Consider the following 26,744-nt stretch of genomic DNA (forward strand, 5'->3'; position numbering starts at 1 on the left):
TCCCTATCCTGTGAATAGGTAATTATTAGAGATGAGCGAACAGTAAAATGTCCGAAGTTCGTTTCGAGTAGCCCCTAATATTCGAACCCTATTATAGTCTATGGGGGGAAAATGCTCGTTTCAGGGGTAGGCAACGTTCGATCAAATTATACTTACCAAGTCCACGAGTGAGGGTCAGGCTGGATCCTCCATGTAGTCTTCTCCTTGCAGCGTCCACGCGGCGTCTTCCGGCTGTTCATTCACTCTGCCAGGCATCGGGCCTGGGCAGAGCCGACTACGCATGCCCGCTCTAGAAGCAGACTTGCGCAGTCGGCTCTGCCCAGGCCCGATGCCCGGCAGAGTGAATGAACAGCCGGAAGACGCCGCGGGGAAGCTGCACGGAGAAGACTTCTAAAGGTAGGAGAAGAACCAGCGTTGATTGGCCGACTGTATAGCATTCGGCCAATCAACGCTGGTTCTGCATCGAACTTTTACATTCGAACAGCGAGTGGTACTCGATCGAGTATTTTGAATACCGTAGTATTCGATCGAATACCTACTCGATCGAGTACTACTCGCTCATCTCTAGTAATTATTTGTCTTTGTGGACAAATCCCCTAATAACTCTTCCTAATTTGCGCCTTAACAGGGTTATACAAAATTATGTCACATCTTTAAAATATATATACCGTATATACTCGAGTATAAGCCGAAATTTTCAGCACAGTTTTTGTGCTGAAAAAGCCCCCCTCGGCTTATACTTGAGTCAGGCAAAAAAATATATATTTTTTTTTTTTTGGGGGGGAGGGGGGTCTATGACCAGCCGCAATAGTAATGTATAGAATCTCCCATAAAATAGTGGAAAAAAAGAAGCTTTAAAGAAAATATAATAAAAAAATTAAATAAATAACAGTTCTAAATCCCTCCTTTCCCTAGAATACATATAAAGTAGAAAATGACTGTGAAACACATACACATTAGGTATCTCTGTGTCTACTGAATATAGGAGCACTGCAGATACCCTATATTCAGACAGGCTGAATTCCAAGTGGGGGCAAAAAAAAACCCCCAGTCCTCAAGCTCAGGGAAGGGGCAGACAGACAACCAAAGCACCCCCTCTCCTTCCCCGGCAACTACTGCACCCAAAAACTCCAACCATTTTAATTTTTGAAATTTTCCAGTAGCTGCTGCATTCCCCCCCCCCCCCTCGGCTTTTACTTGTCATTAAGATTTCCCATATTTTTGTGGTAAAATTAGGGGCCTCGGCTTCTATTTGGGTCGGCTTATACTCGAGTATATACGGGTACATATACATATATATATCTATATATATCTATATATATATATATATATATATATATAGATTAGCCAAGGGAGGGTGAAAACAAACAAACAAAAAAAACCAAAAAACACTCACCTGTCTCGTGCTCCAGATGTCCTTCTACATGTGATCAATGAGGCCTGTCAGTGGCCTAAAGAAAGGGACATGGGACATCACTGTGTAGTAGGGATTTCAACCGCAAGAAAACAATGGAGCAGCAGACCGTACCGTACTGGGAGACACTGGAGTAATGGGGCCAGGTGATTTTTTTCCCCACCTTCCTCAGCCTAATACAACTATAAATATTAGTTTAACCTGGACAACCCCTATAAAGAAGTGGAGATGTTTGAAAGAAAGCAGCCATGTTTTCTAATCCCCGATAACCCATTTAATGATGTAACATTCATATTATTATACTTTTACCACCACATCGCAAATACTATAAACTCATAAACTTTTCTTGTAGCTCTAGCCATATGAAGACATTATTTGTTGGATGAATATTAATTTTAATATAGCACCAATTTAGGGTACACAAAAGGTATTGAATAAAATTCTGACTTTGTTTTTGGGATTTGCTCTTACCATATTCTCTTAGGCCTGGTTCACATCTTCGCATGGGTTTCCGTTTATGGAGTCTGCTTGGGGACCCCCTGAACGAAAACCTAATCCGCATAAAAAAGTGGTTACTTTAAGGAAACCCATGGACCCCATATATTAATCTTATAGCCTGGATCATTTTGGATGAAACAATATTAAATTATATGAATTTCCTATAATAAAAAGGGGAAAAAATGTATTTTTCTTCACTGCAGTTTACTCCTCTTTCTTCTCTACTCTTCTCCTTTAGAATAGCACAATTTAAGAGGTTCCAGCAGCGACAAAGTGAAGGTGGTACACAGTAAAGAAAACTGTGTTAAACCAGGAGGAGAGCACCCACCACAGAGTGTGCAGGGAAGGTGAGGAGGAGGAGAACACCCACCACAGAGTGTGCAGGGAAGGTGAGGAGGAGGAGAGCACCCACCACAGAGTGTGCAGGGAAGGTGAGGAGGAGGAGAACACCCACCACAGAGTGTGCAGGGAAGGTGAGGAGGAGGAGAGCACCCACCACAGAGTGTGCAGGGAAGCAGGGGCGGATCCAGGACCGGGCGAGCCGGGCAACTGCCCAGGGCCCCGCGCTTAGCGGGGCCCCGCGGCCCGGCCCTAACAAAATGGTCCCGGTCAGCCTCGGCATAGTCGGGCAAGTGCCGGGGCCCACAGAGCCTCTGGGGGCCCCCCGGCACTTGCCTGTCACGATTCCAGCTCATCGGCGTCCGTCCGCCGATGAGCTGGAATACATACGGGATTAAAGCAGGAGCTGTGAGCTCAGCTCCTGCTTTAAAGCCCCGGCCCGGCTTGCGTGTGTAGGCGCGATGACGTCATCACATCACGCTTACACACGCAAGCCGGGCCGGAGCTAAGCAGGAGCTGAGGTCACAGCTCCTGCATCGCGTATGTGACTGGAGAGAGGAGCGTCGGGGGAACGATGGAAGGTGAGTTATGGAAGGTGAGTGTAAGTGTTTGTTTGTATTAAATATTAAGGTGGAACATAATGAAGGGGGCCCAGGAAACTGGGGGGCAGATGAAGGGGAGGGGGGGAACGGCATGACACTGGGGAAGATGAAGGGGGTGGGGAGAGAACGGCATGAAACGGGGGACAAAGATGGAGGGGGCCCAAAGAAACTGGGGGGCAAATGAAGGGGAGGGGGGAACAGCATGACACTGGGGCAGGTGGAGGGGGGGAGAACAGCATGACACTGGGGCAGATGGAGGGGGGGAGAACAGCATGACACTGGGGCAGATGGAGGGGGGGGAGAACAGCATGACACTGTGGCAGATGGAGGGGGGAGAACAGCATGACACTGGGGCAGATGGAGGGGGGGAGAACAGCATGACACTGGGGCAGATGGAGGGGAGGAGAACAGCATGACACTGGGGCAGATGGAGGGGGGGAGAACAGCATGACACTGGGGCAGATGGAGGGGGGGAGAACAGCATGACACTGGGGCAGATGGAGGGGGGGAGAACAGCATGACACTGGGGCAGATGGAGGGGGGAGAACGGCATGACACTGGGGCAGATGGAGGGGGGGAGAACAGCATGACACTGGGGTGGATGGAGGGGGGAGAACAGCATGACACTGGGGCAGATGAAGGGGCAAGAACGGCATGACACTGGGGCAAATGAAGGGGGAGAGAACGGCATGACACTGGAGCAGATGAAGGGGGGGAGAATGGCATGACACTGGTGCAGAGATGGGGGGGACATGAAACTGTGGGCAGATAAAGGGGGAGAATGGCATGAAACTGAGGACAGAGATAGAGGGGGGGGACATGAAACTAGGGGTAGATGAAGGGTGTATATGAAAATGGGGAGAGATGGAGGGGGGACATATAATTTACGGGTGACTGTAGGAGGATTATACTGTGTGGAATCACATGAAAAATTGATGGGAATGGGCGGAGTCAACATAAAAGTGGGCGGGGTCTAATTTGCTGCGGCGCGCTGCGCGTAGGGCCCCGCCAAAGTCAATTGCCCAGGGCCCCACAAACCCTGGATCCGCCACTGCAGGGAAGGTAAGGAGAGAAATCACACAGACTAGGGTGTAATGGAGAAAGCCCAGGGCATAATAACTGCTAACTCTCTTTAAAATGTTAGATATGTTTGCACTAAAGCAGTGCGTTGTGGGAACTCAGATGACTTGTACATTACATATAATGAAAGGTTACATCATAGGAGTTTTAGAAGAGTGTATGCAAATTTTATACAGATTGTAAGTAGGTTCTGGCAGAATTTTTATTTTCACATTTGGTGTCAATACAGGAGAAAAATGACACATACTGTAGATCAAAATCAGAAGAAATTAAAGCAAAGCTTTTACAAATTTATTCAATATTTTATGTAAATTTTAACAATGAAATGTTCCAAAGTGGGAGCTTAATTGAGTTTTTAACATAATATGTTTAAGATAGTGTTTCATGAGATTAAACAAAATGACACATTCTGACAAATATTAGATAACCAATGTATTTTTATTCTTCTGAATATCACTTAGTGGAGTGTAACACGACACAAATGTTTAAACAGTGAATAAAACAGCTGAGTCTTGTCAGTTCAGGCACGGTAATTCACTGTCAGCGCTACAGTATGGTGGACTCCAGAACATGACCAAATAAGAGGGTTCATGATGAGAAACTTGGGAGAAAATTCTCAATAAATTCATCCTATAGCAATTATCTGCAAAATAAAGAGTCACAAAATAAGGCGATTTATATATGGATATGTCACAAAGATCACGTATACTAAAAATGATTTAGTTATACATATGGTAAAGGAAAATCCAGTACAAGCCAATATCACGTACTAAATTGAAAAACACTGCGTAAGACTGACATGGAAAAGGAATTGACTGTAAACATAACTGTAGCAACCACTGCCAGGCATCTGTTGCCAAAGGCAAATAAGACCACGTAGTGCCTGCATAGACGAACATGACGGGAACATCATTTGTAAGTGGAATTGGAATTGGAATGGGTGGACTTATTTTAGAGCAATTTTTTTTTTTGGCAAAAAATTGCTTGACATAAAAACCATGTATTGCATACATTAAAGAAAATATTTCTCCCAAATTTGATATCAAATTTCTATATGTTTTTTTTTTCATGTTTTAATGACTTTACAAAAACTCTAAATTTTGAAGAAAAAATCAAACCATATTCCAACTTTTTTCTTTATCTTTCAGTGTACAGAGGTGTGTAAGGTTTTTTTTTCTGTTAATGTAGTTTTATTGATCCCATGTTGGGGAATATATGATGCTTTGATCACTTTTCCAATTTTTTAGGGAGGCAAATTGGCAAAAAACCCCACACCAAATCAGCCATTTTGATTTTTTTTCCTGTTACAGCTGCATGAAACAACACAGACTTGGCAGCTAGCGTGGCCGCTCTGCTTTAGAGCAATCGCCATACTTAGTCAAGGTTTTTTGCTGTGGTTTTTCCAATGTGGTCAAAACGCTGTGTATTCACTACACCAGGGGTGGGCAATTAATTTTCCCATGGGGCCGCATAAGAAATTGAAACTATACTAGAGGGCTGCGCAGCGGCAAATTTAGCTCCGCTCACTTCTACATTGACTCCGCCCATTCCTAATCATCTTTCCATGCGCCCCCACAAAGTATAATCCTCCTACAGTCACCCGTACATTATATGTCCCCACATTATAATGTTCCCTTCCAACTGCCCCACAGTATTAAGTCCCTCTCCTGGTGCCCCAGTATAAACTGGTGGAAACTAGAGGGGACACGAAACTGGAGCAGCTGGAGAGGGACATTAAACAGTAGGGGTAGTTGGAGGGGACAATAAATTAATGACAGCTGGAGCGGGACATGAAACTGGGGGCAACTAGTGGGGGACATTCGTATCGGGCAGCTGAAAGCAGACATTAAACCGTAGGGGTAGCTGGAGGGTGACATTAAACTGGGGGCAACTAGAGACAGACAGGTCCCCCTCCAGCTACCTCCACGGTTTAATGCCCCCTCCAGTTGTCCCCAGTTTAAGTGCCCCCTTCATCTACCCCCAATTTCATGTCACCACTCCATTTCTCCCTCAGTTTCATATCCCCCTTCATCTGCCCCATTTCATGTCCCCCCCCCTCCATCTCTCCCCCAGTTTCATGTCCCCTTCCTCCATCTGCCCCCAGTTTCATGCCCCCCTCCATCTGTCTCCAGTTTCATGTCCCCCCTCCATCTGCCATCTCTGCCCTAGTATAACATTCCCCTTCCATCTCTGCCCCTATGTTACTGACGCTAGGTTCACACCTGCGTTCTGGTTTCCGTTCTGTGCTTTCCGGCTTCTGCATGTCAGAAGACGGAAAGCACAGACCGGGTCCGGCCGTGAGCGGCGGTGAGCGTTTTAGGTTCTCCGCCGCAAAACCGGATTTTTTTTATCCGGACACAGAGTACTGCATGTCCGACTCTGTGTCCGGATTATAAAACCCGGTTTCGCGGCGGAGAGCGCAAAACGCTCACCGCCGCTCACAGCCGGACATCTCTCTCACCCATTCAAATGAATGGGTGAGAGAGACTCCTGCAGGTTTCCGTCTCCTGCCTCTGTTTTAGGCAGGAAACGGAAACCTGAAGTACGGAGTGCCGGCGCAGATGTGAACGAGCCCTTAGACACACACACACATACAAACAGACAGACAGACACATACACACACACACCACCCTGCATCTCACATTCCCCTCACTACATGTCTCAATCTTCTTGAACTGTCCTGCTGGCACTAAGACATGCCTCCATAGTCAAGCTATGCGGGCCGATCTGAATCAGTCAGAGGGCCGGATATGGCCCACGGGCCGTACTTTGCCCAGGTCTGCACTACACCTTAAGTGTATTTCAATTAATACATTTTTGGATTTTAAAGAGGACCTTCCATTATTCCTGACATATCTGATTTAGTATACGCTTTGTTCATGAAATAATTTTTGGGCATCTTTTTTTCTGTCTTGATAATTTTGTCTTGTGTCATTCATTCTATATTTGAATAGATTGAGAACTGAGTGTTGGAATTCCCGATTGTCAAATATCAGGTCCCTTCTTACACCATCTTCCTGCCACCTTGATCACTGGCATCAGGTCAACGCTGAGACATGTGACTGGGCTTTAGAGGTCACATAAGGTCCGTCAACTTCATCACGCTTTTGTCAGTGTCACGATGTCTGTGTTTCTTGTGACAGAGGCTCAATAACAGGACAAAGCAGTGAACTGGCAGCAGTGAAGTCACCCAGGAGGCCAGAAAATGGTGTAGGAGAGGACCGAATGATGTGGCAGAAGCCTGGTGGTGAGGAAAGGTCTTTTCTATGTACCTTTCCACGGCCTGCACTTATTACTCAATTGGGTCGAAAAAAAACCCCAGAGTATAAAAAGGGATTCATAGCTGATAAACTACAAAAAATTCAGGTTCAGCCAAAGCCGAGGTTTTTGGAAAATTCTTTGTAATCATCCAGGTTAACTAACGATTTCACTTATCTCTAAAGACTACTATTTCTACAATTATTTAGGTAGGTAGATATAAAAAGTGATTCAATTGTTTTTAATTCCTTTTAAACTTACATAGCAAATAAAAAAAAATTAAAATTATTACAAAATATAATTTAAGTATTAGCCCCAACTTTTGATTCTTTTCTGTTGTTTATGATACTTAAATCATGACTTAAGCTGGGAAGCCATCTGTGTAAAAACATATGAAAATCTAATCTGGCAAACAAAGTTGTTGTACGGATGGAAAGATTTCCTTCAGCCAGAACACAACAGTGAAATACTTACACAAAACCGTAGTGCTTTATTCAGTAGTTAATCATTTTTCGCAGCGCATCAAAGCATTTCCATTTATCAGGGATATAGAAAGGTTCAAAGATGTGAGGAAACGGCGTGTCGTAACCGCATACTCTGGCTATTGGAGCTTCGAGATTCAAGAAGCACTCCTCCTGCAAATGAATTACAACAAGACACAGCATGAATATTGACAAATATCTTATTAGCTGGGTTCACGCTATGAAGTGGAAACGCTGAGGTTCGGAATAACATGAATACCGCTGATGACAATATTCATCATGAAAACTATGCACAGCTGGAAAGACATTTGCAGAACATTAAATTAGCAGCTTCATAAACTGACCATTTATACAAGACAAAAAGCAGCAGCAAGCCAATTAAACACTGTTATCCTCCGAGCAGCCTCAACTCTTACTGCAAGGCTTAAGAAACTCCGAGAAAAAGAAGCAAACCTTCTCTGCATGACTTCATTGAGTCCATTTTTAATGTCTTGGGCTATATTCATATGGCTTCACAAATTTTTTGTCAGAGTTCTTCAGGACCAAGTTAGCACCAGTGTAGCATCTATTTTTAATGGGAGAGATGGCTCCAATCTGAAAATGGTGCCGTGTTTCCAATATGTCAAAGTAGAGCATGGATCACGGAAAGCAGCCAACCATGAACCTTCGTAGGGTGAACAGAGCCTTAATACTTTGTCATAGACCTACTGTATGCTAAGTCCACTGTGTTTTAAGACAGGATATTTGTCTCCTACCTTTAGAGGTCTTCTCCGTTCCGCCGATCTGTAGAAATACCGGTTTTCGCCGGTATGCAAATGAGTTCTCAAACAGCACTGGGGGTGTCCCCAATGCTGTGAGAGAACTCCCCAGCTCCGCCTCCATCTTCTTCTGGAACGTCATCTTCCTGTGTCTTCTTCCGGCGGAGGCGGTGAAACTTGAAGGCCTCGGGCAGAGCCGACCGCGCATGCCCACAGGCCACAAGAAAATGGCCGCTTACTTACTGTGTAAGCGGGCATGCGCAGTCGTCTCTGCCCAAGGCCTACAAGTTTCACCGCCTCCGCCAGAAGAAGACACAGGAAGACGACATTCCTGAAGAAGATGGAGGCGGCGCTGTAGAGTTCTTTGGCAGCATTGGGGACGCCCCCAGTGCTGTTTGATCGCTGGGCCCACCCCCAGTGCTGCGAGATAACTCATTTGCATACCGGCGAAAACCGGTATTTCTACGGAAAGGCAGCACGGAGAAGACGAATAGTCTTTCTTAAGGCTATTCCGAAGTGTTAGGCACAAAAAATGCTATCTGAATGATAGGATCCCTTTAAAGTGTGTAGGGCATTATGGATAATATTAAAGGGATTATCAGGCTTAATTGTTTTTTTTATGAGCTATCCTCAGGATAGGATATAGATATACCTAATTGGTATCGGCTGACACCTAGACCCATTAGCTAAAGGAAGCAGAAAGCTCCATCCACTATATAGCACCCACATACTTGCACTACAGCTCAGCTCACACTAACTTTAATATGTGCTGAGCTGTAGTGAAGATGTCTGGCTGCTATACAGCAGATAGAGCTTTCTGCTTCCCGCCCTGTATTGTCCACAAGATGGGTGCTAGAAGCGGCTCTGTCCAACTTATCGTTCTGGGAGCTAGGTTTTGGCCCTCTACCGATCAGATATATATGGTCTATCATGAGGATAGACCATAAAAAAAAAAAAAAAAAAAAATTAAGCCTGGACAACCTCTTTAATAGTCTGGTGTTTCCTGCTCTATGAATACTGGTTTGGAGCATCACTACTCCCCAGTTCTGTGATTCTGTTGTATTGTTAACTACTGTATCAGCAGAACCAGGGAGAACTGGCTGCCTTCACTTACAGATTCCCACTCCTGCCTGTGGCCTCCCCTTCCACAATGTGCAGTGAACAGGGACCAACTAGAGGCTGAAGAGGAAAGAGGAGGCTGCAAGTAGAAGCTGGGAAATCTAAGTTAATAGGGGTCATAAATGGACCTGCACTGCTTATTAAAAAAGCAGTGGGTGTCCAGTAGGGCCCCTAAAGGCATGGGGCCCACCGGAGACCAGTGTAGACACAGTCATTCTGTTTCCTATGAAAGTGCTCCCAAAACATGAGGGATTGCATAGCATATATAATATCACAGAAAAGGGACGGGGACATAGTACTCATTCAAGTCTATGGGACAACACTGCAGTATCTCAAGCCACCACTAAACAGTCAAATTGCCCTGAAGCAGTTAAGCTCCTTCTCCTATCAAGAATTAAATCCTTCTGTTATTTAATGTTCCTTATGTTTTATCATTGCAAATGTTTCTGGAAACATCTGGAAACCATTTGTTAGATAGCAGTATGTATATGTGACTTAGCACAACATAAGAATCTGAGAATCAGATGTATATGGGGATCATCCAACAAAACGTGTTCAGATTTTTTCAGTTGCGTTAATAAGCGAGTCATCTGCCTAACAGTCTCCAAATGAAGAAAGAAAATTCCACACAAAATATTGAATGTTTAATATAAACTAATGTGTCTTTCATGCGGGAATATAAATAGAGTGTCTGAACTGCAGAACTTTCTGCTGTTTGCATATGTGCAACTAAATGGGTTATTTTGTAAATATTTACATATAATATTGTGGCCTGAAATCTAATATTATACTACTATCTAAGATGCAATGAAGAAGGAAGCGAACAGTGTAAGTGTCAATAAAGACCTATTTAAAAATGCATTTCTCTTCTGGATTTTAGTAATGAATTGCAAAGACTGAATGTAATAGTACTTACAGTGCTTGAGAATTACTTGACAAAGCTATGGAAACCTTTTTAGATGTGGTTACTTAGTAAAATATACTAAGTGAAGTAGATGTAATAACATTAGATGTAAATGACTGAAGAGCAACCTCATACCGTAACCTACACTACTTAATCCGGACGACCACTATTCAACAAGTGTATATGGGCCTTTGGACAACACAGCATAGTATATACCTTTTATAGTAGGTCTGTCTAACAATCCACCGCTAAATGTGAGCGAAGGAATTCATTATCTCAATCCCTTGTTATCCATACAGTATAAAGTGTCTGTCCTCACCTAAACTGCCGTACAGTTATTAAAGAGGATGTCCGACTTATACAAATAGAAGCCATACTTCTAATATCAGCAATCGTCCCAGATTTTGGCGACTCCACTGTCGGATCCTTTTAAAATGTCTGCACATGACCTGTGCTGTGTGTGATGGACTTGGCTGACTGGCTTATTTCAAATCTACATGGCCGATGCAAGTATATTGATAGGTGGCATATTCCTATTTTTAATACATTAAAAAATAATTCAGTGTTCTGGACAGTCTATGCGGTGCTTTGTTTAGTCAGTACAGGTTGTGCAGTTGTAAACGGACATGTGACTGATTGGTTGTATAACAGATACTAGAAAAAATCCGATTGAAATCTATGGATATTTTAACAGATTTCTGATGATTCAGCTAGTGTCCGTTCCTAAAATGTTGTAATGGACAATGGCAACGGCACTACTGACGGTCACCAACCAAGAATACACAAATTTAGCTTCTTGTACTACAAGCTTATAAAGACCCCCTGCTCAATTTAACATGAGAAAATATACATAACTGTGGCATATCCACAGGGTATCTAAGAATTTGTTAGGTATATTTCACAGTTTTTACTGAAATAAGACACAGTGGGGATCAAATGCGAGGTGTTTATTGAAGCAATGAAAGTTACACTTGAACTTACTAACTTAAATAACTGCAACACCTTTGTGAAAGCAAATGTGAAGAAACATCAATATAGGAGGATTTTTACAATACCAGAAAGCACAGAGAAGCAGTAAGCACAGCAACAATCACCCACAGGACTCTATTCACATTATTTTCTAGGATACTCTACTGCATTGTACATTAGTAGATTCATATACCATAGAGGTACTTATAGGAGCTAAGAATGAATACAACTTTATGAAGTCAGATCAACAGAAATACAAGCAATAAACAGGACTGGGAGTGTTTAAAGAGGACCTTTCAACCTGCGGTTTTATATACAGCTAGAAAGCAGACAGTGCACTCAATTCAGCACACTGTTGGCTTTCCCAGGACTGGAGATATTAGTGCCATTACAGATCTCTGCCCACTGTCAGAAGGGCGTTCAGTCTTAGCTCTGTACTGTCAGGAACGCCCTTATAACAGTAGGCACATATTGGTGCACATAACAGGAAAGCCGACAGTGTGCTAAATTCAGAAGACTGTCGGCTTTGTAGTGGTATATAACACTGCATGTGGCTGTACCCCATTTTCACTGCACAGAATTTAAGAAGTTTAGGGCCACACGGTGGCTCAGTGGTTAGCACTGCAGCCTTGCAGTGCTGGAGTCCTGGGTTTGAATCCTGCCAAGGACAAAAAAACCATCTGCAAGGAGTTTGTATGTTCTCCCCATTTTTGCGTGGATTTCCATCCAACACTCCAAAGACATACTGATAGGGAAAATTATACATTGTGAGCCCTATGTGGGGCTCACAATCTACATTAAAAAAAAAAAAAAAAAAAAATTGAACAAGTTTGATCACTTCTTCAGTATTAACCAAATAGAATATCTAAATTGTTCTTTGATATCACAGAAATCTGATTCTCAGGACAAAGAACATCCCAAGTGGAATTTCTTGATCAATGCGAAAATTTTAAATTATTGGAATATGTAACTTTTGACAGAGCTTCAGAGGAGATAAAATATTTCAAGCGGAACACAACACCACTTGGTCCATAAATTTTAGAAGTTAGGAACAGTTATATCCTGTCACTCTTTCTGATAATCTAAACCACTTGCTTCATATGCAAACAAATTCTGCTGAAGCCAAGATGTCAGTTAAGAGGTGCAGTGAACAAGATACAAATCAAAGCTGTCATCTACGAAATGCATAACCAAAATGCATGAGAAATTCTTATCAGTATGTATATTATTAAAATCGGAGGAATGTTAGCTTATAAGCCTAATTGCAATAGGTAGTAGAGATAATTCTACAGTATCTTCTGTTTCAGGTTTGGAGACATATTTTCATGTAAATCGTTTTTATTCATATACAAATCTGAATATACAATAAGCAATTTACTCTTTATTTACCCTTTAAAAATAGTAAATGTACTATCATAGTCTAAGATAACTTACATATACCCAAACATACAAGACAAAGATTACTCCAGATTTATTAGTCAGTCTTCTTTCACTGTCAAGGCTCTATGTAATATGGCATTACTTTAAATGATATCCACCCATAGCTAGAGCTCTGCTTCAGGTATCATTGCAAGCAGTGGTGTAACTAGGAATGGGGGGGCCCCGTGGCGAATTTTTGACGTGAAGCCCCCTCCAAGAGAGGTACATGGGCGTGCAGGCTGTTTGTGAATTAGAGGGTGATGTGGGGTGCAGGGTTTGTATAAGCAAGAGGAGAAATGGGGGTGCAAGGTGTGTGCAAGCGAGAGGTTGATCTGGAGGGGGAACCCCGCATTCCACCACATTCTTGCTCACCCACAGCCTGCAACCCCATTCCCCCTTCTTTCTCACACACATCCTGCATGCCCATGTACCCCTCTTGCTCACATAGGGCAGACTGGGTAGTTGGGGTACATAGGTGTGCAGGCTGTATGTGAGAAAGGAAAGAATGGGGGTGCAGACTTTCTCACACACAGCCTGCACACCCATGTACCCCTCTTCCTCACAGCCTATAACCCATTCCCTCCATTGTACACTGACCTGTACAAACCAAGGTAGCTCCGCCCCCCAAAAGACGCTGAGTCTGTTAGTAGATTAAAGGACCTTTGATGACGTCATGTCTCAGGTCCTTCAATCTACTAGTATAGATGCCGGCACAGGGCCTGGGGACTGCGAGCAGGAGATAGAAGTTTCTACTCCCCACTGTCACTATGCAAGTGCGGGGAGGCAGGGGCCCGGACAGCAGGCGGCCCCTGCTTGGGTGCAGTAGTAAAGGCAGCAATTGCTAGCTTTACTACTGTTAAAAGATGGACTGTGGAGAAGGCAGCTCCTCTCAATCTTCAGGCAGCCCCCGGCGCTGCAGTAAATAGGACCCGTTACATGCTGAAATTACACCAGCAGGTAACGGCCTCTTTAAAAAAATAAATAAATAAACCAGCAGCGGTAGCATCTGTCACCGGGCCCCTAGTATCCAGGGCCCTGTGACAGCTGCCTCCGCTGCTACCATGGTAGTTACGCCCCTGATTGCAAGCTCCAAATCTCAACCTCTTTAAGGCTACACCACGAAAATCAGCAGGTTAAGAAATAGGAGCTTGTGCCCACAGACCAATAAAGTGCGTGGCGGGTTTGATGGCACTGTGGGCTCCTGCATACAAAACCACCATCAGCATTAGACTGTTACACGGACATTGTAACCTTGCACGGTGAGGCCAGGGCCCCACGTGGCGTAAATGCTGTGGTTTGGCAAATGGGACTCTAGCGAATCTCATCAACATATTGCACAAAAATATGCGCAGTGGAAATGCTGCAATTTCCAAAACTGTTGCATTTTTGGAAATCGCAGTGTGTCAATTATACCCAAGGAAAACGCTGCAGACTTTCTGTGAAAAGCTTTGTGGGAAAAACCACAATGTGTTTCCGTTGTGGTTTTTCCCTGCAGCCCGCTACATGGGGCTTTAGCCTAAAAGAGAATTGAAGCCATCTACTTCCTGTCGCAAAAAAATCCCAGTCACACTGTGCTGCTTCTGCACTTGGATGGATGTTAGGGAATCCTGTAATGTCAGTAATAAGTCATTGAACAAACAACCTTACAACAAAGAATGAATAATTCCCATGTGTCTGTGAACCGATCAAGACAACAGACTGCCACAAAAAGATGGCTATAGAAAATCTTAAACTCTAGGAAACTGCCTTAAATTTTTATATTAAATATATGACTCTTCTTAAGGGGGTCTCTATTCTCCTCTTCCCTCTCTCAGGGCCTTCTTCACCAGCTGCACCAGCTTTCTCTACCTATGTATTTTATTGCTGTGGTTAGTTTTCCATACTTCAGGTTGATTCCTATATTTCTTTATCTGTAATATCCTGGGCTTTCTGTCACATGAGCTCAAATTAAAAGGGGTTCTCCCATTTCAGCCTTTCGGCCAGGCTGTATGCAGTGTCTGCTTCTCACTTCCTGTATTTCTCTCCCTCCCCCTCCCTCCCTCCTGCTGAACGGGACACAGAACACTTCTGAAGGTCAGATAATCTGCAAATTCTTGTACAGAACAGACTCTGTGTTATCTGTGTGTTTACTTAGAGAGATAACAGACTGGGTTTTATCAGCAAAGTGCAATTAGCTGAACAAATTGTCCTGCCAGCACTGAGTAAGTGACATCACTTGTCCTATCTCCCAGGTCTGTGGTTTATAGCAATGCTGTGCAAACAATGGGAGGAATAATTTGACATACCAGGAAAACAAAGCAGAATTTCTAAAGCAATATATTTAGGAACAGTTTTCAATTTACATAAGCTACCAGTATAGATAGGATCCTTGAGATGGGTCTCTTTAGGCTATGTTCAAATGAGAATCCGCCTCAAAACCAGTGCCAGATTCTGCCATTTGAATGAGTCCTTACAGTGTATTGTACATCAACCACTTTTTGTCAAATTTTAATTTGTAAATCTTTGTTATTTACATGAAAAAATAGTTCTATTAAAAATATATACTTATGAAAAAAATTGGTTCTTTGGTTTTCACATATAGGGGTATATTTTTTTCTACTAAATAGGTAAAAACATGTTCAACTGCACATATAGCCTTCCCCTTCTGTTCAGGGCAATACTCAACTCTGTTGCTCAAATGTGACTAAACAATGCATCAAAATGTACCATTTGTCTTCTTCAATTTTTCATTATGATATGTGCACATAGATATAAGTATAAGCTGCATGTATGAACTCTGGATATCCTGAAGCTGTTATATATCTTGAGTCACACACAGCAAATGTGTTGCTGACATTTGTACAAGCTTCCCATTTGTCTGAATGGGATTTGTAAAAATTCATGTTCATGCTGCAGAGAAAAAAAATCAGGTGTATGGAACAGTATTTCAGATACATTAGTATCGGTTATAAAACCAGCCTTGTGTTAATATACTCAATGCCTTTTCTATAAAATATTACATTCTGTGGCGCCTCCGCATTGTCTGTCTACTTTCTCAAATGATACAGGATATTATAGGCTTTATTTTTTCATTATGCGGGATTTAATATATTCTATATAAACATATCTAATAAACTCAATATACGTTATACATATTACAGATACCTTCTATAGGCATATCTTACAAATACAGTGTTTAATATAAACAATATCTATATTCTAAAGTGTTTTTTTTGTTTTATATAAGAAATGTGTTAGAATTTCTTTGTACAGAGTAACTGAAGATACTCAGATGTGTTATTTATAACCTTGAGTACTGTAAAGAAAAATGTTCACGCTATTAACTATTATTTATACACATTGACAATATGAATATGGTTATTGTCCAGTTATGAAATTGTGACTGTACAGAGAAAAGGAAGACTAAGACCTTTAGTTTTGCAGCGTAAAATATACCAGATTAAAATACTGCAGTATTCACAGCACGGTCCGGTTCACGTGTGAGGACTGCCTGACACCTTTTCACACCTTCGACAGTCACTTGTCTTGCGCTCTTTGCTCTTGTTAATATGTCCTAATGAGTCAGTTCATTTTCCATATAAAAACTACCTTATAAAGATGTTGAATTAATCAGCCTCAATTATTTTACATTCATCTATCGTTCAGTGCTCTTTTATATGATACTTAGGTATGCTAAATCACTGCTTTGTAAGAAACAATATTCTTGTATCAGTTAACCATCTGGTTTTAATATTCTGCACCGTGCACATGACACATTGTAAGGCTAATTTTAAAGGGCATTTTATAAAACTGAGTCATAAGACTAACTAAAACCAAACGTACAGTGGGAAGGTAAGTAAAAAATATTGAGCGTAGTGTCATTTAATTACAAAGAAAAAGTTCCTCCTAGCAATGCCTACACATGCAGCCTTGGTCAGCCTTGTAAGTATTCTCAATATGCTGCTACCAAAGATCTCTAGGCTGGTTATCTACCATAAAAACAAAAGCTTTTACCTGTTAAAATCAAACAATTTTTCTCTCTCCCCCCCTCTCCTGCCCAAATATCTGCTATTAGGGAAGAGTCGGGACAACTTCATACCCATTAGTTTAGCTGTCGTTGACATTAATCTGATGTATAAGGGCTCTACTGGTGTCAACCCAAACTTCTGAAGGCAGATTTTCTTGTTTGTTAGGAGTCATTACAGTCATGTGATTTCTCTGAGGCTCTACCACTTTGACAAGAGGACTTCGTCAAGTTGGTGAATAGTTTGCAAGCTACTGTATCGTTAGACTTTTTGAGGATGTAAATGTATCCATTGATTTAATGATATCAGAGTTTGACCGTGTTAATATAGGAATGGTTTTCCATTCCATCTGGGTTCAATTGCTTAGATAGCAGGAAAAGGGGAAAAAAAATTATTAATTGCAGGGAAAAAAATGCACATGCACTTCTCTTGAAAAAATCTTGAATCAATCTAAATATCTATGTCGGATAAAACCAATTTCAAGAAAAGCGGGTGTAACGTAGCGTTATTTACATTCAGCGGTTGTGAATGTACGTAGTTGATTTAACTGCAAATAAAATTGTCTGCCAAATCAGATTCCCAAAATAATTCAATAAACACAAGAAAAACAAAGGATTCCAAAAATAGGTGTGCATCAGGTTAATATATAAAGTACATATTTATTGTACATAAAAAACACACAAACTAGGACGATAAATTAAAATAATAAAACCATTTATAAGGAACCATCAGAACTAAATATTTCACCTCTGCTTTTGTCGCCCCAATATGTAATGTACATGAACAACAACAACATCGCAGAAATGAAAATGGCACCTGCCAAATAACTAGAAGACTCCAGCAAAAGTGCAAGTCCACAATATCTGACCCTGTTCTATTTCTGCCAAAATGGGATACTCCTAGAAGAATGAACTGACCCCCAGAGAGACGCTCCAAGTGACCAATACCCCTGTTGGTGCGAGAGGCTCTTGAATTAAGAGGCTCTGGACTTTCAATAATTTTGGAGCACTCGCATGGGCCAAAGTAGAAATTTACGCTAGTTCCAGTTTCCTTTAATCACAGCAGTTGTCAGGTGTAGAGGCAAATAGTAAAATCCCCCAAGTGACGTCTACCACACATCGACTGAAGCCTTATGATGATATACAGGGGTCTGAAAGTGCACATATAAAGTGCTATTAGACAACACTGTAAATATAACAGCAAGTAAAGTGAATGGAAAGAGACGACTACATGAAATGAATACCTGCTGTCAAAATGAAGATCTCTTAAATGAAGACGTACGGTTGTAGCTGGCACATGTTACTGCTGACATAGCTGTGTGTAAGTATATAGCTCGCTTCCACTTACTAATTCAGAAACCCATTATATTAGACAGTCTAAGGAGTCTTCAGTCCTGTATTAGAAGTGATACACTATTGTCCTCAGAATACAGATGTGAGTGTCAATAGCACAGCACAGGCTTTTTAAACTGCGTATTAAACTGTGCTGCTGAAAACCTAAATATGCTATGGAAAATCTATTGCAAGCTAAATCTGAATGTGCATATTTCATTTTTTTGTGACACACATGATTCTCTTCTGAACACTACACCAGGCAGTGCTAGCCACCCAAAGGACCTTCCAAGATTTAATTAACTTAGGCTTGCAGATAGCTAGTATTATTCTGTGTCAATACCGAGCAATGAATGTTTGGCTGTATTTTAGCAGCAGCCAATCTTCAAATACTTCTAGATTCAATCATTCCAGCTTTCCAACAAAAGCATGAAGTTTTCTCATTATAATGTCCAATGCTCTGAACACCAGGCTGGCTGCCTTTAGACCGTTGCACACAAAAGCTGTTTCTCGTATTCCTCTTGGATTCAGCCAACGTTGCCATATTCCGATATTTAACTCTCCCCCTACAGAAGACTACATTTAAAAGTTTATAACCTTATATAAAATATGCACTTTAGCATTATGGAAATTTTTGATAATGTAAACCATTTTCCCGAGCTGCCTCTTAAATCACACCAATACACTACTAACCACTACTCTAGCACCCACAGCCCCAAGCTGATCTCTGCTTCATTGCTGCCAACCATTGGCTGCACCATCATATGCTAAATATCGTGGGAAAGATAGCTCGGTAGCAGCAATTGTGTGGACCCAACCAGTCAGAGACAGGGACACAAAACAGTAACAAAACAGGTTAATTTTGCTCATTTTGTGCCTGAGGTGAAGGTTTATTTTTTTTTTGCTGTTTTTTTTCTGAATAAAATACAGACTTAACTTCAGACAAAAGGAGTAAAACAAAAACCCTGCTCGTCTGAGCACTACCTAATCAATAGAGTACTAACTGTACGTGTGGCTTACTATCAGCCACACGAATCAACATAGAGAGCACGAAACAGTCTCACCAGACTCTCAGTGTCAGGGCAGACCAAGGCACTTCCTCTAGCTCCCAGGATCGGTCCCGAAGTATAGGCTCTACAGCCTTTTATGGTCCAGTATGGCCTAGGACACACAGCTGGGGTTGAGGCCTATTCAAGACCCGCCCTGGAACACATATTATACACATTATTTATGTAATAAAGTTTGACATGTTCACTAGATTTGTTGACCAGGCATATCCAGAGTTTGATTTAATTTTTTTTTTTTTTTTTTTGCATGGAAAATGCCAATAGACATTATTTATTGGGGGGAATTAATTAAACAGGTCGAACCAGTCTGCTTATGCAAAATTGCAGAATTTTTGATATACAGCCATTTGAGTCAAAAATGTACTAGCTTGTCAATTTTCTGAACTACTTGTCACATTTGAGAAAAATGAATGTAGCAGGGCAGGGTCAAAGTGGCCTGGAGTGGGGATATCTTGGCCCGATTAGATTTACTATAAATCATGCCAAAAAACTGGTGTTAATAATTAGAGATGAGCGAACAGTGTTCTATCGAACACATGTTCGATCGGATATCAGGGCGTTCGCCATGTTCGAATCGAATCGAACACCGCGTGGTAAAGTGCGCCAAAATTCGATTCCCCTCCCACCTTCCCTGGCGCCTTTTTTGCACCAATAACAGCGCAGGGGAGGTGGGACAGGAACTACGACACCGGGGGCATTGAAAAAAATTGGAAAAAGTCATTGGCTGCCGAAATCAGGTGACCTCCATTTTAGACGAATAGTGGATTTCAAATCCGGGTCATATGAGAATGTGAACTTTGTGACTATGAGACAGGGATAGCTGTACAGGCAGGGATAGCTAGGGATAACCTTTATTTAGGGGGGAATGTTATTAAAAATAACTTTTTGGGGCTCTATCGGGTGTGTAATTGTGATTTTTGTGAGATAAACTTTTTCCCATAGGGATGCATTGGCCAGCGCTGATTGGCCAGAGTACGGAACTCGACCAATCAGCGCTGGCTCTGCTGGAGGAGGCGGAGTCTAAGATCGCTCCACACCAGTCTCCATTCAGGTCCGACCTTAGACTCCGCCTCCTCCAGCAGAGCCAGCGCTGATTGGTCGAGTTCCGTACTCTGGCCAATCAGCACTGGCTAATGCATTGTATTGGCGCGATGAAGCAGTGCTGAATGTGTGTGCTTAGCACACACATTCAGCTCTACTTCATCGGGCTAATAGAATGCATTGGCCAATCAGCGCTGGACAATGCATTCTATTAGCTTGATGAAGCAGAGTGTGCACAAGGGTTCAAGCGCACCCTCGGCTCTGATGTAGCAGAGCCGAGGCTGCACAAGGGTTCAAGCGCACCCTCGGCTCTGATGTAGCAGAGCCGAGGCTGCACAAGGGTTCAAGCGCACCCTCGGCTCTGATGTAGCAGAGCCGAGGGTGCACTTGAACCCTTGTGCACCCTCGGCTCTGCTACATCAGAGCCGAGGGTGCGCTTGAACCCTTGTGCAGCCTCGGCTCTGCTACATCAGAGCCGAGGGTGCGCTTGAACCCTTGTGCACACTCTGCTTCATCAAGCTAATAGAATGCATTGGCCAGCGCTGATTGGCCAATGCATTCTATTAGCCCGATGAAGTAGAGCTGAATGTGTGTGCTAAGCACACACATTCAGCACTGCTTCATCACGCCAATACAATGCATTAGCCAGTGCTGATTGGCCAGAGTACGGAATTCGGCCAATCAGCGCTGGCTCTGCTGGAGGAGGCGGAGTCTAAGGTCGGACCTGAATGGAGACTGGTGTGGAGCGATCTTAGACTCCGCCTCCTCCAGCAGAGCCAGCGCTGATTGGTCGAGTTCCGTACTCTGGCCAATCAGCACTGGCTAATGCATTGTATTGGCGTGATGAAGCAGTGCTGAATGTGTGTGCTTAGCACACACATTCAGCTCTACTTCATCGGGCTAATAGAATGCATTGGCCAATCAGCGCTGGCCAATGCATTCTATTAGCGTGAACTGAGTTTGCACAGGGGTTCTAGTGCACCCTCGGCTCTGCTACATCAGATTGCTACATCTGATGTAGCAGTGCCGAGTGTGCATCAGATGTGTAGTTGAGCAAAACTGACTCAGCACTGCTAAGTCTCTGCATTCGCATAGGAATGCATTGGCCAGCCTTCGGCCAATCAGCGCTGGCTCTGCTGGAGGAGGCGGAGCCTAAGGTCGGACCTGAATGGAGACTGGTGTGGAGCGATCTTAGACTCCGCCTCCTCCAGCAGAGCCAGCGCTGATTGGTCGAGTTCCGTACTCTGGCCAATCAGCACTGGCCAATGCATTTCTATGGGGAAAAGTTAGCTTGCGAAAATCGCAAACTGACAGGGATTTCCATGAAATAAAGTGACTTTTATGCCCCCAGACATGCTTCCCCTGCTGTCCCAGTGTCATTCCAGGGTGTTGGTATCATTTCCTGGGGTGTCATAGTGGACTTGGTGACCCTCCAGACACGAATTTGGGTTTCCCCCTTAACGAGTTTATGTTCCCCATAGACTATAATGGGGTTCGAAACCCATTCGAACACTCGAACAGTGAGCGGCTGTTCGAATCGAATTTCGAACCTGGAACATTTTAGTGTTCGCTCATCTCTATTAATAATTATACCTGATATCTAAGCCAGTCCATTACGCGTGTAGATTTTAATTGTGGCTCATAGGACCTCCTGCAATACACCAGAACTAGGAGGCTGGAGCTCACCATATTAAGACCGGTGTACAATGTTCTGGTCTTATTAAATCCCCCCTCCATTGTTTTCTAATTAATGCCCCTCCTCTTCTACTTGTACAGAGTCTTAAGATCCCACCATGTCTTCAAAGTCGCCAATGTGTTCATCACATTTAACCTATGGCTGTTTTCTGTAGCCGGGACCTATAGAGCATACTAGCCTGGAGCTAGGGTCATCTTATTCCAGTTTCTTAATATGATGATGAGTAAGATGATTTCTCAACACCTGGGCAAGCAGTTTTTGTATTTAATTTCTGCCTTTCATACACTGTAGACAGAGAGAATATTTGAACATAAAACAGATTAACAATCTACCAAATAGAATTTAAAAATAGGCTTTGGAAACTAATGAATCCTTAGAAACTTCAGAAAAATAAATTTCCAAAAAGATGATTTTGCACAGAGAACTTTTAGGAAAAAGAAACACTGAATTTTTTGCTGTGTTCCCTTCAGTAAAAAAAAAAAACAAAAAACTGCAGCCAGATGTTTTCTGTATATAAATGGGGAACTACGAAACGTTACAAACAGTTAATTTTCTGTATTTTTTTTAATGCAGCAAGCAATCACAAACACAGCAAAAAGCTTGGAAAAAAATGAATAAATGAATAAAATTCATATGGTTACAAGCTTCCCAAAAATGACACGTAAGCCTAATTATGCTGAGACGGGAAAAAAAAATTATATATGTGTATAGATAGATAGATAGATAGATAATTACATTATTAGAACACCTACAAATTCCACACTGCTTTACAAAGCATAGGGTTCAACTTCACACAAAATAATACAGTATAATATACATAATACATGAAAATAATACAGAGTAACAGTACAAAGTAATACGCCAATTTGAACAATGTAAGTGAGGGCCCTGCCAACAAGAGCTTAGCATATGTATTTGGTTTTATAAAACTGTGGGGTTTACTGTCCTGTATACACAATTCTCATAACAGTGTAATAGGATTTTTATCCACCGGGATAGGAGAGGTATTTTTCATTCTTGTCCACTCTGCTTTTCTTTGTTCTTTCCTTTGTGCAAATAAATTTGGTTGGAAGTTTATATTATATGTAGATTAGAAATAATGACATACCGAATAACATTTACGGTCAGCATAGCAAAGCCTGGTTCACCTTTATAAGTGCTTTTCAATACTGTTCATATGGTTAGAGAATCTTGAATCACTTACTATAAAAGTTCGCCGTACACTGGGTAATAGTAAAATAAGCATTATATATGACTGCTTTAATATATGCAACACAAATGTATAAAGCTCATTATTAGAGATGAGCGAACAGTGTTCTATCGAACTCATGTTCGATCGGATATTAGGCTGTTCGGCATGTTCGAATCGAATCGAACACCGCGTGGTAAAGTGCGCCATTACTCGATTCCCCTCCCACCTTCCCTGGCGCCTTTTTTGCTCCAATAACAGCACAGGGTAGGTGGGACAGGAACTACGACACCGGTGACGTTGAAAAAAGTAGGCAAAACCCATTGGCTGCCGAAAACATGTGCCCTCTAATTTAAAAGAACAGCGCCGCCCAGCTTCGCGTCATTCTGAGCTTGCAATTCACCGAGGACGGAGGTTTCCGTCCAGTTAGCTAGGGGTTAGATTCTGGGTAGGCAGGGACAGGCTAGGATAGGAAGGAGAAGACAACCAACAGCTCTTATAAGAGCTAAATTCCAGGGAGAAGCTTGTCAGTGTAACGTGGCACTGACGGGCTCAATCGCCGCAACCCAGCTTTCCCAGGATCCTGAATGGAATACACTGTCAGTGTATTCCCGTATACCCGATATATACCCCCGATACCCGTTCCAACGGTGTGCCCCCCCACCTTCACCCCAGAAATACCCTGCAAGTCCCCTAGCAATAGGATTGGGGCTATATACACCCACTATTTTTGCTACTGCCATATAGTGCCATTGTCTCACTGGGAATTCAAAGAATATATTGGGCTTACATATAACTTCAATTCCAGGGAGAAGCTTGTCAGTGTAACGTGGCACTGACGGGCTCAATCGCCGCAACCCAGCTTTCCCAGGATCCTGAATGGAACACACTGACAGTGTATTCCCGTATACCCCATATATACACCCCAAATCCCCGTTCCAACGGTGTGCCCCCCCACCTTCACCTCAGAAATACCCTGCAAGTCCCCTAGCAATAGAATTGGGGCTATATACACCTACAATTTTTGCTACTGGTATATAGTGCCATTGTCTGACTGGGAATTCAAAGAATATATTGGGGTGACGTGCACCCACAATTTTTGCTACTGCTATATAGTGCCATTGTCTCACTGGGAATTCAAAGAATATATGGGGGTTATGTGCACCCACAATTTTTAATACTGGTATACAGTGCCATTGTCTGACTGGGAATTCAAAGAATATATGGGGGTTATGTGCACCCACAATTTTTAATACTGCTATACAGTGCCATTGTCTGACTGGGAATTCAAAGAATATATGGGGGTTACGTGCACCCACAATTTTTAATACTGCTATACAGTGCCATTGTCTGACTGGGAATTCAAAGAATATATGGGGGTTACGTGCACCCACAATTTTTAATACTGCTATACAGTTCCTTTGTCTCACTGGGAATTCAAAGAATATATGGGGGTTATGTGCACCCACAATTTTTAATACTGGTATACAGTGCCATTGTCTGACTGGGAATTCAAAGAATATATGGGGGTTATGTGCACCCACAATTTTTACTACTGGTATACAGTGCCATTGTCTGACTGGGAATTCAAAGAATATATGGGGGTTATGTGCACCCACAATTTTTAATACTGGTATATAGTGCCATTGTCTGACTGGGAATTCAAAGAATATATGGGGGTTACGTGCACCCACAATTTTTACTACTGGTATACAGTGCCATTGTCTGACTGGGAATTCAAAGAATATATGGGGGTTATGTGCACCCACAATTTTTACTACTGGTATACAGTGCCATTGTCTGACTGGGAATTCAAAGAATATATGGGGGTTATGTGCACCCACAATTTTTAATACTGGTATATAGTGCCATTGTCTGACTGGGAATTCAAAGAATATATGGGGGTTACGTGCACCCACAATTTTTACTACTGGTATACAGTGCCATTGTCTCACTGGGAATTCAAAGAATATATGGGGGTTACGTGCACCCACAATTTTTACTACTGGTATACAGTGCCATTGTCTGACTGGGAATTCAAAGAATATATGGGGGTTACGTGCACCCACAATTTTTAATACTGCTATACAGTTCCATTGTCTCACTGGGAATTCAAAGAATATATGGGGGTTATGTGCACCCACAATTTTTAATACTGGTATACAGTGCCATTGTCTGACTGGGAATTCAAAGAATATATGGGGGTTACGTGCACCCACAATTTTTAATACTGCTATACAGTTCCATTGTCTCACTGGGAATTCAAAGAATTAATGGGGGTTATGTGCACCCACAATTTTTAATACTGGTATACAGTGCCATTGTCTGACTGGGAATTCAAAGAATATATGGGGGTTACGTGCACCCACAATTTTTAATACTGCTATACAGTTCCTTTGTCTCACTGGGAATTCAAAGAATATATGGGGGTTATGTGCACCCACAATTTTTAATACTGGTATACAGTGCCATTGTCTGACTGGGAATTCAAAGAATATATGGGGGTTATATGCACCCACAATTTTTAATACTGGTATACAGTGCCATTGTCTGACTGGGAATTCAAAGAATATATGGGGGTTATGTGCACCCACAATTTTTAATACTGGTATACAGTGCCATTGTCTGACTGGGAATTCAAAGAATATATGGGGGTTATGTGCACCCACAATTTTTACTACTGGTATACAGTGCCATTGTCTGACTGGGAATTCAAAGAATATATTGGGGTGACGTGCACCCACAATTTTTAATACTGGTATACAGTGCCATTGTCTGACTGGGAATTCAAAGAATATATGGGGGTTACGTGCACCCACAATTTTTAATACTGCTATACAGTTCCTTTGTCTCACTGGGAATTCAAAGAATATATGGGGGTTATGTGCACCCACAATTTTTAATACTGGTATACAGTGCCATTGTCTGACTGGGAATTCAAAGAATATATGGGGGTTACGTGCACCCACAATTTTTAATACTGCTATACAGTTCCTTTGTCTCACTGGGAATTCAAAGAATATATGGGGGTTATGTGCACCCACAATTTTTAATACTGGTATACAGTGCCATTGTCTGACTGGGAATTCAAAGAATATATGGGGGTTATGTGCACCCACAATTTTTAATACTGGTATACAGTGCCATTTTCTGACTGGGAATTCAAAGAATATATGGGGGTTACGTGCACCCACAATTTTTAATACTGCTATACAGTTCCTTTGTCTCACTGGGAATTCAAAGAATATATGGGGGTTATGTGCACCCACAATTTTTAATACTGGTATACAGTGCCATTGTCTGACTGGGAATTCAAAGAATATATGGGGGTTACGTGCACCCACAATTTTTAATACTGCTATACAGTTCCTTTGTCTCACTGGGAATTCAAAGAATATATGGGGGTTATGTGCACCCACAATTTTTAATACTGGTATACAGTGCCATTGTCTGACTGGGAATTCAAAGAATATATGGGGGTTATGTGCACCCACAATTTTTAATACTGGTATACAGTGCCATTGTCTGACTGGGAATTCAAAGAATATATGGGGGTTACGTGCACCCACAATTT

The 26,744-nt window shown here is 42.3% G+C and overlaps 1 protein-coding gene across 1 annotated transcript in view; it reads right to left on the reverse strand.

The window, feature by feature from the left end:
• Nucleotides 1–4,350: 4,350 nt before the first annotated feature.
• Nucleotides 4,351–26,744, reverse strand: part of BCKDHB (branched chain keto acid dehydrogenase E1 subunit beta) — a 158,261-nt gene continuing 135,867 nt past the window's right edge. The window contains exons 10-11 of the mRNA XM_075268282.1: nt 7,666–7,826; nt 4,351–4,576 (exon numbers count right to left, since the gene is read on the reverse strand). Coding sequence (XP_075124383.1) covers nt 7,686–7,826 — 141 coding nt within the window. The 3' untranslated portion in view covers nt 4,351–4,576; nt 7,666–7,685. The remainder of the gene's footprint in view (nt 4,577–7,665; nt 7,827–26,744) is intronic.

Source organism: Leptodactylus fuscus, chromosome 3 (genome assembly GCF_031893055.1).
Source record: "Leptodactylus fuscus isolate aLepFus1 chromosome 3, aLepFus1.hap2, whole genome shotgun sequence".
Classification (NCBI taxonomy): Eukaryota; Metazoa; Chordata; class Amphibia; order Anura; family Leptodactylidae; genus Leptodactylus; species Leptodactylus fuscus.